An 18756-nucleotide genomic window follows, 5' to 3' on the forward strand; every position below is an offset into this window, starting at 1 on the left:
TCCATTTATATACGTCACTCCATAGACGTCCAAAAAAAGGTCCGCAGTCCGTGAAAATAGTATAGCAGAGCAATAAGGTAATATTTTTTGCAAAAGCCATTCTCTTAGACAAGTACAGTATCGGTAAAATTGGATGTGTCCATAGCGTATTTATTGCGGCATCCTAACGAAGGGCCAGTGGTTAGGAGATTAAGGTTCGGTCACAAGAGGACAGTAAAATGGGAAGTTTTGTTGGAACTACTATTAATAACTAAAAAAGAGTATTCGAGTTGTTTCACAACATGATTTTTTTTTCCCAAGTTGATTTACATTCAACTGATTATTTTTAACTAACTTACTTATATTCTTTGACTCAGGGATATATGAAAAAATTTATACCTCACAAGGCGACATGGAATTTCAACTTGCTAAAACATCAGAAGAAACAACAACATCATCATAAAATTCTGTCCTAACAACATATTTTTTTTTTCATTTGCACAAACAAGTAAAAAGTGTAGAAAAAACATCACACCAACATTAAACTTAAACCAGACGCTTCCTAGTAGGGGAGGCCAAGAGGGGATTTTGGGATTTACTCGAGCGCGTCAGATTACTATAAGGGACGGTACCTTAGCTATTCATTAGTACCTCTAGTCAATATGAGCAGTTATGGTTGGTGGGTGCGCTCAGGGGCCCCGCTGGAAAATTTGAATAATCCATAATTCCCTAAGGTTGAGCTCGAATCGTCAGATTAGCGAAATGGGGACTTCTTATATTGTAATTAACCCCCCCATATATTAATCTGACGCGCTCGAATAATATTACTTTAATTTTTTACCCTTTCTTCATAGCGATTAAATCGCCACTTAAATCGTCAGATTAACGTACCTATACTTTTTTTCAGTGACGTCCTGGAGCATGCAAAATATCAATATCTAACGCGCTTGAGTATTTCCAAGCCAATTTTTTTCTTTTTTAAATTAAAAAAAATCAAAAAACCCTTCCCCACCGCTAAAAGTGAAAACATTATAGGACCTTTTTTTCTCGCTATGGTCTAATCTACCAATTCTAGTTCCCGTGACGCTCGAGTAAATCCACATTTAGCATCCTGGGCTCCCCTACTATCCCTTCCACATTCTTAAGAAAATCCAATAACAAATTGTATAAATTCGATTTAGATGTAAGAACAAGCCGGACAGCTATTCCTTAGCGTTATTTAAAGCATAATCTAAATGCAGATGAGTCGGCTGGAGCGGGCATTAGTATAATTTTAGCATAAATCGTTTAAATATTTTAATTTCTACAATTACGGCTTGGTTTTGATTGAGCGCACAAGGATTGTTTGATGAAATTACTTGGATTTAATCTGGGCGATTGTAGGATTAGTAAGCGTTTAGTCGAGGGCATTAGGAGAAAGGAGTATTTTATGCTTAAAGGATACAATAAGAGCAGAGTAAAACAGACAAGCTACTGCTGACTGTGATAGAATTTCTTTATTTCATAATTCATCCATCGATTGAAGTTAGTAGGTATAAGCCAAATGTATTAATTTATTTTGTACACATGTCCAATCAAAACACATAGTATAGATTGTAAAGATGTAGGTATGTAAGATTTTGAACGATTTGTGTATGTTTGTATTTAGTATAATTAATGAATGAGAACGTTATAAAATAGCGATTAAACTTGTCAAGGAAAATATAGGATGTGGTCATTTTATACATAAATATAAGCAGAACACATTTAATTAGTATATACTCGTATACCTATTTGTTTAGAATAACATTCGATATTATATTGTAATTTAACTAAATGAAAACTAATAAAGATCAAAGGCAAACGAAAGGCTAAATAAGCGTATAATTTTACAAACGATTGATGAATTATAACTTCTCCAATTTAAATGATTGGATCTATTTGTTAAAGTTAATTACTTTAAAATATAATACATTATTAATATAGTATGATACTTTTATATTTTAGTTTTTTGATCTACTTAACAGTAATAACAAAAGGGAGGCTCACACCGCGCCTCTCTCTCGGTGAAAAACTTAAAAACTGAACATATTTTCAAGTGGCTTTCAGGAGCAGACGTTGACGCTTTAGATTTTAAAAACAAATTATTGCTCTAATAAATTTTTAAAGGAGTTTTGTGAAATCTAGTATTGTGTTAAATATTTAATAATAAACAAAACCACAGAGCTGATTTTCAGCATAGGCTGTGTTAAAGATGCTATTAGGAAGCTGATCGTAAAGAAAGACTGAATACAATCACTCATGATCAAGTAGCATAATATAATTATTTCAGTTAAGAACGTATAACTAGTTCCTTATGATATTTTAGGTCTATTCACCTCATAAAAGATGCTATTAAACTTTATCTAATTATAAATTAAAACAAATCTTATCGACATTAAGGTTTAAAGCATTCATTTGTCCATTTGTAAGTCTGTGACAACTTCAATATCCCGTTAGTTTGCCATAATTGGTTGAGAACGGATATTGGTGGCCGACTGGAACTCTGTACAAACCTTCAGCATTCTATTTTAAAGTACAATAAAGTGTTTGATGTTTGAAGACGAATGTGGTTTTGATGTTTATGACAAAGAATCGATTAGTGTAACGGTGCATTTACATCCAACGAGCGAATGCTCATTCTAACCCCGCTATGTCCATTTTTTTAGTGTAAACAGGCGTAGAGCATTATTCTCTTGATCTAGTTCTAACTCTGTGTTCGTTTGTTGTAAATTCACTGTAAGAGGAATACACGCAAGATTTCGTTGTTCCGTGAAATGGAAAAGATTTCTTTTCATCTTAAATAATTAAGGATTCATATCATTTATTAAGTTTTTTTATAAATTTTATTGGATACGGTGTCTCATGTAGACTTATAAGCATTACATATTGCTTTGGCTTTATGGTATGAATATATCCCCTTAATAATAGCCTCTAAAATTTACAAAACTGAAATGTTAATACTGCTCAAAAACTGCCAACTCAACTAGCCGTTTATTTGTAAAAGGACAAAAATAGCACAGAATATAAAACAATATTGATTCTGTGGCAAAATAATAAACCGCTTTACGTGTTCATTGTTTCGCTGAAAATTTGATGCTTGATTGAAAAATTTACATACTAAGGTCAGAAAAGCAATTTTGAAACAGGAAATTTGTGAAAGCCAAACATTTTTTGTTTCAAGGGATCTCATTTTGTGGAAAAAAAGCTTATAAACGTTAAACCGTTTGGCATTTTGAAACAATGATTATAAAATGATAATTAACTTCAGAAATACCATTTAATTATTTTATTCCTTATGCGTATTTCCTTAAGTTGTCGTTATTTATTTTCAACAATTTTTATTATTCTTACCTGTTCACCATAACATTTCAGGCGGAAAAAACTGTACTACTTAATGCCATAAATTGTGAAGAGAGTTTATACTTCGAGGTGTAGTTAGTAGGTGTGTCAGTTTTAAATATACCTACTCTTAGGTTTATAATGAGACATTAAAAAAAGACATAGCTTTTAAGTATTTATTTTATTTAACACAATTTACGTTGTTCAAAAGAGCACTATGATATAATAATAAAAAATAAACTTTATAACAGTTGCTGAAAAGTATGAGTTCCCGTGCAAATTATTAACAATATTTATTTAAGTGTAGACTGCAGAGTTGTATAGAAAGAGTAGCATGATTTAATTACTGTCATCAAACACTCAAATCCCAATATAGCGACTCCACCTGCAGAAAGCTGTAACGTCTTTTGCGAGTTCTGTAGCATTATAAGAACAGTTTTCATATTAGATTTATTGAAATTCTCCCATCTGCAATTGTATACAGCAGTTTCAAAGCTATTGCTTGCATTTATAATCTTCTGTCCCAAGTAACAGTTCATGAAGATTTGCGCGAATGTAAAGGGTATCTGCAGAAACGTATTTTCGATACCACCAAGGAGTTCGGCTATTAACCCAGCCATGAGTACAAGGAATTCCAATGCCATGCTCACCCGAAGGACATTCTCAAGTCGTTTCAGCATAGTCATATTGTCAACGTGTAGTTTGATTATGAACCTTAATCTCTGTTGCACAAAGCTGTTCATGAATTGTACTTTTGTCATGGTTTCTTCATGGACAGTTTCTTTATAGCTTACTTTTGCGTCATCCCACATACAGAGGAGTTCCTCACTAAGAGATAGAAGCTGGGCTTCTGTGTAACCATACAAAATGATTACTAATACCATGCAGTTAGCAAGGCTGTGTGATAGCGTGGGGATGGCCATGCAAATCATGGATTGTGATATTTCGTAATTTGGGGACACGGTCATAGGATCTAGTCCTGAAAATATAGAACTAATTAAAGTATGTAATGTTGAAAAATACTCAGATTTACAATATTATTCTTAGTTCTTATCTAGTGAATCGACAAAGATTATATATGTTAATACAGTTACAACCTAAGATACAATTTGTAAAGACATAAATTAGAGTAACTCTACTACACTGACATTGAGAAATGTTTTGAAATCCAAAGGATATCATTTACTTACCAAAAATAATAAGTCTATTTTCCGCAAACTGCTTTCCTGGCCGAAAAAATGGTAGAACCAGGTAAATATAGGCATTTATTATCAATCCTAGCCATATTATTGTGGCTCGCTTCTTCACTATTCTCAAATGTTTCAGTATGTTTCGGGAAAATCGACTGTCCGGTGGAACTTGATCGTTGCAGAGCCGATATACTTCCACAACATCTCTTATCAATTTCCTGTGAAGAGATAGATTGTATGAAATAAACATTCTTAAAGAAAAGATACGAGATGAAAAACTGTGCTCAAAGAATTCTAAATAGATAATTCGAAATTTTTTAGTAAGTAGTGTTATGTATGTAAATAATTAAAAATATATGCAGAATTCAACAATTTCCCACTGCAAGCTTTAAATTTTTTAAATGTTATATTAGAAAATGCTTACATTGCAAAAGTAAAATTTAAAACAGACAAATGTGAACCTGTTTATGACGATGAAAAGGAACCGAATAGCGCAAGATTCGCTATATGATCCTATAGAGAACACGATGATTGATCCAATGAAATAGCCAGTCCGAGGGTATAACACGAAGGTACACCATAACATTGAGAAGAGGTATACGTAGTAGTAGCACACGAACCCGACGATAATCAAGAAGTAGACGAACATTGGTATTGCTAGAAGGAATTAGAATTTTGTTGAGATTGTACAAGTTTGAACTTTGTGCAAGCTTGTCAAATTGAATAAATTCCATCATTATCATGATAACTTGCCTCAAGTCTATTTAGATTTTGAACTACATATTTATTAAACGCAATAATTTAACACACTTTCTCGATGTGCCGGAAAATCCGAAAGCTTTGATTGGATCATTAGACAAGAAGAAAACAGCATTTTCTTATTAAGAACTTACTGAAGTGTCTTATCATTCATATTAATTTCATAAGAATAATCATCATCAGCATTAATCTTTTGGCTAGATAGAAGTTCTACTTACGCTTCGTTTCCCTTTTATCGATGTTAACACCATTGTATCTCATTAAGACATTAACATTGGATATCATCTCTTCCAACTCACAGTGATCTGGCCCAAATTTGCGAAAAGACTCGTAAAATTCAGTTAACATTCCCTTAATATTCATGACTTCCTTTCGCTGAAAATAATTACTTATTGATTGAGTATCTTGTTTGACTCACTTGCATTTTTCAGTAACGAATGAATGAAATGTTTAAAAATTTATTGTTAGTAAATCGAATTCCAGGATTTAAACTAGTTTATAAGTTTAACTGAGGTATAAGACCACACTTATTAATTTGTGTCTTGAAGTTACATTCAAATTTATTTAGGACTAGCTTACTCCCCACGGCTTCGCCCGCTTTGTCTAAAACCTAATAAATTATATATTAAAACCTTCCTCTTGAATCACGCTATCTATTAAAAAAAACCGCATCAAAATCCGTTGCGTAGTTTTAAAGATTTAAGCATACAAAGGGAAATAGGGACAGAGAAAGCGGCTTTGTTTTATACTATGTAGTGATTATGCTTGATGTATTATGTATTAAATTTAATAATAAAGGCTTTCCTTTGATGCATTATCATCAGTATAAGTTCAGCCAAAATAATTTCATAAATTTTACCATATATCTACCAGAAAACAAATAAGGTGTTCCCTTACGATATTTTAATATCTAACAAAATAACGCCATTTTTATAAGCACACCTAATTTTCAATTACTATGCTATTTACAATAATGAACAATGAAACTACACAATAATCCTAACAACTTTGTATACGTCTATAAAAGAGAAAATTAATTGCCGTGCGCACAAAAGCGAACACTTGGGAAACTTATAAAATTTTTCACTGAGAAATTTCACCCTTTATGACAAATTAAATTTTACTTTTGAACTGCATTTTGATTAATTACTTTGTACGTTGGCGTTATTACTTTGCTAACTTACTCTTTTCTAGAAGTTTTAGCTTCTTTCTTCCGGGAGATCGTTTTTATATGCTTTTTAATGAACAGATAGATCAAGCTTGGATGCTTACTTTTTATATACGAGTAATTTGTATGATAAATATGTTAATTTTTACATAGAAAGCGTGGTGTACAAATTCTAAAGATACGTTTAAAAAGTTGTAATTACACAGTTTCTACACAGTTTCTTTTACAAGTAACGATTTTACGTTAAACTAACGTTATGCTAAATCACAAAATACTTGCATTTTACTATCCCTAAGTTACACATTTCAAATAGAGAATTCATTTCAAATTTTTACATTTCTTAATATTTTGGGAGAGTCAAGAGGATTAATATCGTCAGTAGAGTCAGTGACATATAATATAAAAATAATGATAATAGAAATTCAAATATAATGTTTTCTCGAGTTAACAATATTCTATTGCGACATATATACCCAACACTCGAAACAAAAGCACAGGATTCAGTTAATGAATTTAAAACTGAAACAAAAAGGCAAACTTTGAAAATTAGAAGACATTTAATTAAACGAAAGTCAAAGGAGTTTCTATATTAACAATAGAATTTCGAATTATTCCGAACAATTAATGTCTGTCAAACGTCAGACATCTTTTATCAATTGTTTGTGTAAGTTTGAAAGCACAGATTAGAGTTGAGTTGTTATCGAAAGGAACTGATGAAGTTCAGGATTGTTATTAGAAAACTTTTAGATGTTATCTATGGCTGTAAGAATACTGGAGTACCCATTTCAATCAAAGCAAAATTCAATTTAATTATTCTCATAACCGATGCTTCCTTTTTAAAGGAATTTCCGAATGGTATTTGACAGTTACTAAAAGGAGATCAACAGTGGCAATAGGCTTTTTAATAGCTACTATTAGCTTGATATTAGCTTTGATACCAGAAATTGTTCTATGAAGTAGGATGTCAGGGCCACCAGATGTCATGTATATTCTGAAATCTTAGACCATAACATAGGGGCAAGAGTATATTATTAACTCGATGACGTCATCGGGATCATCATCACGTCTTGATGGAAAAATATTTGCATAATCTCTACATAGTATAAAACAAAGTCGCTTTCTCTGTCCCTATGTCCCTATGTATGGTTAAATCTTTAAGACTACGCAAGGGTTTTGATGCAGTTTTTTAAAACAGATAGAGTGATTCCAAAGGAAAGTTTTAGTATATAATTTATTAGGTTTTAGACAAAGTGGGCGAAGCCGCGGGCGGAAAGTGTAATTTGTAATCCCCGATTACTTTCCCAAAACTATACAAATATTAATGCTTTTAATCTTGACAGTTATTCCAGGGAACATAGATCCATTTTAAGTTCCTTTGATCCCATCTTATATTAACTATTTGCCGGCGACGGTAACTTTTCTTGTAATTTGCATCGTGAATGGTGTTGGTTTAAACTTTGCATAAATAGTAAGACTGTAAACTAATTTCACGGGAACGTCGATTACATTAGAATGTTATTGAATTATTATTTTTTTATGTCAGAGCAAGCAAAGGAGCAGGTGGGCCACCTGATGTTAAGTGGTCACCACCGCCCATAAACACTTGTAACACTGGAAGTGTTGCAAGTGCTTTGCCGGCCTTTTATGGACAAATAAGCTCTTTTCTTGAAGGCCCCAATTTCGTAGTTGTTCGGGAACACCGCAGGTGGCAAATCGTATCGTATAAAAATATATTAAATATTATAGTGGGACAAGTTATTAATTATTATTAGTATATTATTAAACAAATAGATAGATCATTTGACAATAACTAAGGATTAAACAGATGCAAACAACTTATTGCTAATTAATATAATAATTTGGACAGTTTTGATGTATGGCTTGATGTTTGCCGAAATGATCAAACTAATTAAGCGTATGGTTTGAACTTTGGACTATACTAGAGTCATTGAGTTTCTGAACTAATAATGTTATTATTATAGTTATAGCACAGATTAGATAGTTACTATGTGTAAGTAATAACAGTCGTTGTAAATTACTAAAGTTTAGAAGAAAAATATTTTGCATACCATGTGACATTGCTTTACAGATTTTGTTTTCAGATCGTAAATATTAATTGGGGTACATATTACAACTATAATGAGTTTTAATAGGAAATATGATAATTTCATATGGGTTTATCACTTTCTGAAAACTTGTTTAATATCAAGATAGTGAATATAGAAGTTATATAGATCGAATGCTATACTTGTGTTAAACCAAATTATACTTACCTTAAATTGTTGAGTTTAAACAACAATTTAGATAACTTGTGTACGGTTTATTTAAATCAGGAGCGGAGGGTTGTTAAAATTCATTGCATGTCATAACGGCTAAGGGCGTGTCGGACATTATACTGTTACTGCGAACCGCTCTTAGTTTTAATGGTTTTACATATCTTTATGCTTTATTTTTGTACCAATTTATTTGTTAGTGTTATGGGTTTTAGTTTTGGAAATGTTTTATAATCAGTTTGATTAATAAATATTTTATAAGGTTATTTATAAATTTAGTCGTGTTTCTATATCATTTGTCATAAGGCCAAGCCATGCTTTTTTCGTTTCAAGGCCCGTATTATGACCTCTTATTTCCAGACAGTTTACGCTATGAATTCAACTGACTGGCAAATTCATATTATGATGGCAATAACCAGACATGGTTGATTTGGTATTATATGAATTTGCCAGTCAGTTCAATTCCCGGCGTAAACTGTCTGGAAATAAGAGGTCATAATACGACCCCAGTTTCTACTAACAGTTAAACCTTGTAGTTGTGACGAAATTTTACTGTTTGTCTTAACTCTTTAGTTTATTTCGTAAACAAAGTAAGCAGTAAGCTTTTAATGTAGAGTGCTTTAGTTTAACACATTGCAAGTACAAGTCCCTATGTGACTTGTACTTGCAGTGTGTTAGTTTTTATCATGCTGTTATAGGTACGTGAGCTTTAGCAGGTATTTATAAATTATGGAGCAAGTTTATTAAATTGAAGAAAACATGAATATAATATCCCGAATTTGGAAGAGTATTTCATAGAAATAAAAATACAGATTGGAAATATGAAACTCATAGTTATTCAAATTTATAACATAAACGCCTATATGTTATTTATTTGAGCCTTTCTTTACGTTACATTCATTCTTAACGCATTTAAATTAAAAAAAAACTTACATCGTCATTTCATAAACCATGCGAACAAACGATTAAAATTCACAATAACCATTTTGCATAACGTCTATCAAGTAAATATCTACAATATACATATATATTCAGACACATAGCTGCATCGTCTTCCGATAAAATTATTCCGGGCAAGTAACTCGTGGCTTTTAGGTAAATTGACTTCTATCTGGATTCTGGACATAAGGCAATGGTGTGTAAAATTGAACAATACTCGGGGCTAAACTGGCCCAAATTGTCTTTGCGTCCATCGTTTTGTATTCAAAACCGTTCCAATTTGGGACTCGGGTCGTAACGGGGTAATGGATCGATGTATGTTATTTGGGAATATTATATTGCATATTTAGATTTTTCTTGGACGTGTTTTCTCTATATGACATAGCACAAAACAAAGATTTTATGGTTTTAGATTTTATTAGCTTAATCGATTTTTAATATATTTACCAGTGGAATTGGCTTTTCTTTAGGTTAGTATCCTGCTATCCAAAAGATATAGTTATACCTATATATTAAAATAAATTGTTCAATATGCTGAAAATTTTAGTAAAAAAAAAAATCATGTGAAACTAGCCAAGTTATTTATCAATATAATAAAAATGATAGCTTCAATCGAAGTAAAAACAATCGGACTAATCTTAAATTTTGTAAAATACGAGTATAATTATTTTATACACCTTTACTAAAATAGCAACAAAAACAGTTCAATAAATTCGAAATTTCCTTAACCACACCGCTGTGTCAATGTTCTGACGTGGGCCGAATTTTAATCAACGAGTTTCAAAGCTAGTAACATATTGAAACTGCTACAAAATGTCCGAACCATACACTTAATTATTCTGGAATTGTACTAGGTTCAGCTTTCATCCGTGTTAAATGGTTTGTTGTGATTTGGCTACAATTATTAAACATTATATGTTAAACACTCAAGTTTTAAGCTGGGTACGACTGCAAAAAAGTCCTTAAAATATGCAAAAATTTTTTAATAGGATGTTGTTTTTAAATACCCAATAGGTAAGTTACAATAGTATTTGAAAGGCTTTTATGCACTTTGTTATATATAATCTTTTAAAGCTTTCGCAAGTTTTTGAAATGAGATATTTGATGAGATATTCAGGCCGACAACTTTAACAAAATAAGGAATTAATACATTTATTACGTAAAAAAGTTAGAATTTATTGAGTAACTAGATTTCCGCCCGCGGCTTCGCCCGCGTTTTCAAAGGAAAACCCGCATAGTTCCCGTTCCCGTGGGATTTCCGGGATAAAACCTATCCTATGTGTTAATCCAAGTTACCCTCTATATGTGTGCTAAATTGCATTGTAAGTGTTCAGTAGTTTTTACGTGAAAGAGTAACAAACATCCATACAAACTTTCGCCTTTATAATAGTATTAAGATTAAGATAATCTTTTCGCAAGTTTTTGAAATGAGATATTTGATGAGATATCTATTCAGGCCGACAACTTTAACAAAATAAGGAATTAATACATTTATTACGTAAAAAAGTTAGAATTTATTGAGTAATAATAAAATATAGATCGTGATTAACACACATCAAATATAACAAGGACAAAACCGAATTTTGCAATAGAATTGCATGCACAATAAGCCTCACAGAAATTCTATCTACACCTAATAACAGGAATTATTTACACCGTGTTCGCTGTTTATGGAAAATTAAATCGAATCCTCGACAATACATCACAATCGTAATCATTAATCGTCAAATCGTGTGCAATAAATTTGCATTGTATATAAAACTAGCTGTTCCCCGCGGTTTCACTCGCAGTGCTCCGCTCTTGTTGCTCTTAGCGTGATGATATATAGTCTATAGCCTTCCTCGATAAATGGGCTATCTAACACCGAAATTTTTCAAATCGGGCCAGTTGTTCCTGAGATTAGCGCGTTCAAACAAACAAACAAACTCTTCAGCTTTATTATATTAGTATAGATGTATTCAGAAGTGGCGTTTTCGTAATGCGACGTTAATCCAACATTTCATGCGGGATCCAGGATTCAGGATCCGGGATCCGGGATATTTAGACGCTTTCTCTCTAAGCCGCATTAGACAAACGCTCATTAGAACTAAATGCTAGTAGAGCAAACAATACGAAATAACATTGGAGGAAGTTGTGTTCTTATTTGGAAGGTACATAATGTGAATGAACTTAAACATTTATCTATGCACTAGCTTTCCGCCCGCGGCTTCGCCCGCTTTGTCTAAAACCTAGTAAATTATATACTAAAACCTTCCTCTTGAATCACTCTATCTGTTACAAAAAACCGCATCAAAATCCGTTGCGTAGTTTTAAAGATTTAAGCATACATAGGGACATAGGGACAGAAAAAGCGACTTTGTTTTATACTATGCAGTAATGATATCCTTAAAACATACATATTTTGGCTTGAAATTAGATAGCAGAGTCTGTTAGAATATTGTACAATGCCTTATTTTTTTTGTGAAAGAATTTGTTGATGATGTTTTAAGAATAAATTTTCTCTTGGTATATCCGTTTACAATAAATATTTATTAAATCGTCACCAAGAATTAGGTCGGTACATAAATTGCTACGTAATGTGGTTTATTACTTACCTTATACTTTTGATTTAGAGACGATTATTATATTTTATTCAGCTTTTATTTTGTATCTGTACAATTATAATTTTAGGTTCATATGTATTTTTGTGCTAAACAACACGCTTATGAAGCCTCTGTATCGAACGAACCGTGATAATAAAATGAAATTGTATTTTGAAAACTATTACTATAGTTTAATTGACAAAATAATTATGAATGTTTATTAATTAAAATGAAACATTTATACAGCAATTATATACGATTTCTATAATCGCATTCGCTTGGATTTTCATTAGATATTCATTCAATTGAATTTTATAGTCATTGCACAATTCATTTTGTTTTAAATTAACAAATATATTGAAACTGTTTGTTTGTAATCGTGATATCAGATTGTTTTACCAAATTTCCGTTTATTGCAAAATTATACGAATTTTATCTATGAATGTGAAACGTCTGTGTTTGAATTTTTGAATAAATTACGCAGAAATAATGACATTGTTTATATTTTTTTCTTATAAAGCCATGAAATCTGCTACGCCTGTAGCTAAAGATTTAATATAATTGAGATTCGTATTTTAATTGTTTTATCAAAATATGTATTTTGTTTTCAATACTTTAACAAAATGTTAATTGATACTAAAATATAAATTGTTATTTATTTTTTATAGAAATTCTTTAGCATTTAAAAGTTTATGTCAATACATTTTAAACTACTTCAAATTTATTTCTCTTCATCCAAACAAATTCACACTTTTGAAGCGCTAAGCTCAATTCTTATTTCCCAACAAGAAAAGGAAGGAGTATCTTGTAGCAAAAACGTAGTAATGACGTAGCGAAGCGTAGCGAACTGCTACGGATTTACAGTCGACTAAGCGTAGCGCTATCCTAAATACATTGCAAACTTTTTAAGTTACTTCGTTCACATTAAAATGGTGCAATTTTCACGGAATTTTCTGCTTTAGTGTGTAAAGGAGTTGACTGGCATTTAAATTGTTGTTAGGTTGAGCTTGTTATGAAGTAGATGCTTGTGATGTAGTTTCGGCGATTATTAGAAATTCTGTTTTGTTATTTAAAAAATTCGAGTTGAAAAAAAATGTGATTCTAAATTCTAAATAATCTAGACAGACAAGAATTAAGTAAATGTGGATTCCAAAAAACCTGAACTTTGTAAAAATAAAGAAAATTGAAAAAAAAAAGGTCTATTTTTTTTTAAAGCTGTGTACAGAAAGCAAGTATTTTTATATAAACAATAAACTTTTTAAATTGATTACCATTTCATTATTTTCATGCGTTTATTTGTACTCGTGACAAGAAATCAAAGAAAAAAGTGAAAAATGTATACAAACGGGTACTTTGCAAATCTTAAACATTTGTTTATTTTAAAAATAAGGAAGTTTGTGAAAGTTACAGCGGCAGCAGCTTGGACGAATACAGACGCAGATGTGAAGTCGTTAGCGTCATACTAATGATATTTATTTGCTCAACTTTGTACGTGGATATATAGCGGCCATTTTGAGTTATAGTTCATAGAAAAGATTTTTCAAGAATATGGTAAAGACTGAAAAATGTTCATAAACTTGATTTTAAGTAAGACATTGAGAGTTTTTTTTTTTTTTGTGTGGGTTTTAACGCGGACGCGGGGGTGAACTGAAGGTTCACCCTGGTAGCGACATGCACAAGGGCGTCCCCCCTTGACGAGGACCACGAACCTCGGCTTGAGCTGTCGCTTGAGTGGAGGAGGCCAGAAGGGCCCTAATCGGACGGGACATTGAGAGTTGTGACGTGAAGGTACTATTGAATAATGTGTACCATTAAATTAAGGGTGTATAAGGGATGTATTTATTTATTTAAAATGATTATACTTCAAATACTTTTACTGAAGTCAGAATAATGAAATGTTTAAAACGGTGGTAAATGTTAAAAATATGTACTTAATGACGTTTCAAAAGTGCTTCTAGAAGAAGTCTAATTGAATAAATAAATGTTTGAGTTTGAGTTTAAAAACTTTATACACATAATAATGCCGAAATTGGTCGTTAGCTTTATCTGCATGAAAAATATAAGTGTGACATTGTTTTAACATTCTATCCAATATAATATAAAAAAGACGTGTGGCACTCGGGGACTGCCGCGGTAAAGCTATTGCATGCTATGCCTTCAAGCCACACCTCCGAGCCCGTCGGAGTGGGGAGCGTGAGGTTTTTTCATTACGGAATTTTTCGATTCGGTAACCGGGCTCACGGCCCACGATAGAAGCTATGCAATAGCTTAAAAGGGAAATAAGGCAGTCTCGTGTAATCAAACAAGAAAATATACAAAGTGGTTTCTTCATTATATGAGCACGTTCAATCACGACACAATCTGTTTGATCGTGTTAAACGTGTTTACAATATTACGCGTCACGCTTTTTTAATATGTGTATAATCGATATATGGAAAATGGCTGTATAAACTCATATTGGATTTAATTTTATAAAAAAGCTTTAAAGGTTTGAATGAGGATTTTTGCTGTCAGACAGCTGTATTATAATTACTTCTAGGTGTCTACATTTTTATGGAAATAAAGCATCTCAATATTTTAGTTATTTATTTTATATGAGGGAGTGTTTTTGAATTGTAGGTAAATTGTCGTAAAGCTTTACATAAAACATACGTCACATCCAGTTACACTTATCTGTGTCAAATTTATAACAATAAACATGGTGACATGTGAAGCTTGCAATAAAATACACAGTCCTATTTATTACACGTTCAATTCTGGAGTTAAAATAAACAACGATTACGTAAATAAGAATATATTTAAGTGTTGATGATTATTGATAGTATACAGGCTTTTAAAAGATGTATGACTGGGTTATAAAAATAAAAGAGAGATTTTTTTATAGCTCTGATTTCGTTTTATTTAAAACTAGCTGTGCTCCGCGGTTTCACCCGCATTGCTCCGCTCCCGTCGATCTTAGCGTGACGATACATAACCTATATCCTTGCACTATAAATGGGCTATCTAACACCGAAAGAATTTTTCAAATCGGACCAGTAGTTCCTGAGATAAGCGCGTTCAAACAAACAAACGGACAAACTCAGCTTTATAATATTAGTATAGATAACAAGGTGACCTATGAAAACTAAAAAAATTTCACCTTCTCGAATAAGTCTGTTGTTTTTTCTTCTAATCATTATTCACAGACATTATCATAGTGTTCATTGAAGCGAAAATATTTCTTATTACATATCTTATCTTTTGTCTAGCATAAAATTACAATCATTTTCTACTTAGCCTTATAATACAGCTCTATTTCACATATTAATAAAATTTGTATAAACAAGCATATAAACTACTAGCTGCGCTCTGCGGTTTCACCCGCGTGTCTCCGCTTCTGTTGGTCTTAGCGTGATGATAATTTCCTTTCTCGATAAATGGGCTATCCAACACCGAAATAATTTTTCAAATCGGACCAGTATTTCTTGAGATTAGCGCGTTCAAACAAATAAATAGATTATATATTAATTATCTGTAGGTAATAATTAGAAGTCCTTAGCAATTTCAAATACAGATATTTCATTAAACTTCGTAAATTACAAAACCAATCAGCACTGCGCACAACACCCAACAAAATTCAGGAACTAATATGCCCCAGAGTCTTTTATCGAACCCTTTGAGATTAAATAAACGTTAGCACAATCAAAGAGTTTGTTTTAGCACGAAACAAGCTTTGTTCCTTGTCTTTGATCCAGGAGCCATCGATTGTTTGATGTTTAAGATCGCTGTAGGACATACTTCATCAGTACCTATGTATCATATATACCTATACCTATTATCACTACATAGTATAAAACAAAGTCGCTTTCTCTGTCCCTATTTCCCTATGTCCCTTTGTATGCTTAAATCTTTAAAACTACCCAACGGATTTTGATGCGGTTTTTTTAATAGATAGAGTGATTCAAGAGGAAGGTTTTAGTGTATAATTTATTAGGTTTTAGATAAAGCGGGCGAAGCCGCGGGTGGTAAGCTAGTACTATTATAAAACAAAGTTTTCTCTATCCCTATGTATGCTTAAATCTTTAAAACTACGCAACGGATTTGGATGTGTTTTTTTTTAATAGATATAGTGAATCTCGAAAAAGGGTTTAGTATATAATTTATTAGTTTTTAGACAGAGCGGGCGAAGCCGCGGGCGGGAAGGTAGTTTTAATTAAGTTTCAACTATCTACTATGGTTCATTCAAATTTACGTTGGTCAATATTGAATCGGACTAATACGGGGATCAGATTTCGTGTTTGTGTTAAACTGTTGGTTTTGATTAATTCCTATTTCTGATGATGTGTAAATGTAATGAGTGTTATTTTCGATGTGTGATCAATGTTATTGGGAAATGAATTATGTTTAATTTAGGTTATATTGTGCTATTATTTTGATGACATATTCTCGTCTGGTTAATTATATTTGGTTTTGTTTATGTGATTACCTGAGAATAATATTTAAGTAATATTCATAATTTATTAAAAAATATATACACGAGCTTTCTTGTTGTAACAAATGTTGATTTTGTACTGTTACTTCTTCGTGGTATTGTTAACTGATGTTTTATGTTTCCTTTTCAACCAAATGATAGTTATTTATCCCACTACTTGTTCACTGTCACGCCTTACAGTGGTAATAATATGTGAACGAACATATTAAAGTTTTTGTACAAATAGAGCTTATTTTGAAGTATAACTGAAGCTTTAACAATTTATATGACACAGTATGTACCTAACAATGATCGATGTCATGAAATCTCTGTTTAACCATACATGTAGGGAAATAAAAATGACATTAGATCAGGTGCGCTAAATGGCTTTTTCTTACAAATTCCGAACATAAATCATTTCGCAAAAAATATAGCAACATTCCAACCGCTATTTTTGCTGAAAAAATGATTGGATTTTTAGTGCATTTGTATTCAGATTCATTTGTCAATAACTTTCAAAAGGTGGTAGGATTTCTTTTGACTCGAATTAAATTGATTTGTGTTTCCGTTTCTTATAATATTGTATTTTTTGTAATAATAATTGTGACTTTGTACACTACACACAAAGTACAAGTCAAAATTAGGCCCATTTCCTCAGTGTAGCGTAATGTAATCATCCTAAATTAATAATGTACAGTTTACATGTTCGAAAGTTTACCTCTGTGTACAACATTGAAGTAAACTATTAAGGGACTTTACGGGATTAATTCCACTATTATGGGAATAATTCCTCTCATGAAAGCACTGCATTCAATGTTTGTTTTATGATTTACTAGCGGTCCGCCCCGGCTTCGCCCGTGGTACCTTTTTTGAAGTGAAAACTTCTTCAGCGGCGTTGAGCACTTTTTCTGTAATGGGTATAAAATCTTAAACTCGCGTCAGGACACGTGACCTGATCGAAAAAGCGTAAGACGGATTACCATTCCAAAATATCAAATATGCTCAACGTTAATAATCAAGTTTTCACTTCTGCCTGCACTCCCGGAGTGCAACCCGTTTTTTTTTTCATAAGAACCATCCTCGTACTTCTAGGAATAGATTCCGCAGCGCACGCGATGACAGAATTTTTATTAAGGAATTTTTTACACCTTGGGTAACATTATTGCATTTTTGTTAAGGATCTCTATTTTTTTGAAAATAACATAGCCTATATTGCTCAGTGCAGATGCAGCTTTCTAATGGTGAAAGAATTTTTGAAATCGGTCCTGTAGTTTATGCGTGTAAACCATACATACATAGGTACATAATTACAAACCTTTCCTCTTTATAGTCTTAATATATATAAATCTCGTGTCACAATGTTTGTCCTCAATGGACTCCTAAACCACTTAACCGATTATAATAAAATTCACACACCATGTGCAGTTTGATCCAACTTGAGAGATAGGATAGTTTAAACATGTAGGTACCACGGGCGAAGCCAGGGCGGACCGCTAGTATTAGTATAGGTAGATCTTGATCTAAGTTAGGTCAGATAATGTGTCGAAGTATGGTCAAACTAGATCAAAGGTTTCTATTTTTTTAAGGACCAAATAACGTATTATTTTAGAAGTCTAGGTTAAAAGGATTTATAGGTTTTGCTAGAAGAGGTCTCTTATGTGCGCTAAAACCTTTTTCAGACGCTTTTGGGAAAGTAAACTTTAGTCGTTCAATACCTGGTGAAATCCTTTTAAGTATTTTTATGTATTTTCTTGATGTATTGTTGATACTCAGTTAAGTTGTATGCTGAATAATGCAGTACGTTTTTGTTTTTTCCATAAATATTCTACATGTCATTTTATTCGTTTGTGAAATATTTTTTAATAAACTTACTATCCTTATTTATTACAATAATAGTAAATAATATTAGTAGATTCCGTTTTTGTAGGAAGAACTGTGACTTTTTTAAAGGGGAAGGAAGTTTCCAACAGATCGTGGGTAATGGGTTCGATTTCTGGCGGTTGTCGTGAAAAATTTGGTTTGTAGCAATAATATCACAAGTTGTGTTTATGTATTA

General features: G+C 32.1%; 1 protein-coding gene across 1 annotated transcript; it reads right to left on the reverse strand.

Annotated features, from left to right (window-relative positions):
* Positions 1 to 3632: 3632 nt before the first annotated feature.
* LOC149901423 (uncharacterized) lies at positions 3633 to 5233 on the reverse strand. The gene is made up of 2 exons (XM_090112040.1): positions 5220 to 5233; positions 3633 to 4332 (listed from the first exon to the last, which is right to left on the reverse strand). The coding sequence occupies exon 2, from the start codon at positions 4305 to 4307 to the stop codon at positions 3633 to 3635; it is 675 nt and encodes a 224-aa protein (XP_089968166.1). The 5' UTR covers positions 4308 to 4332; positions 5220 to 5233.
* Positions 5234 to 18756: the final 13523 nt, after the last annotated feature.

This window comes from Colias eurytheme, chromosome 17 (assembly GCF_061535395.1).
Source record: "Colias eurytheme isolate Ceu_HAF_F1 chromosome 17, ilColEury1 Martin Lab GWU primary, whole genome shotgun sequence".
NCBI classification, from domain to species: Eukaryota; Metazoa; Arthropoda; class Insecta; order Lepidoptera; family Pieridae; genus Colias; species Colias eurytheme.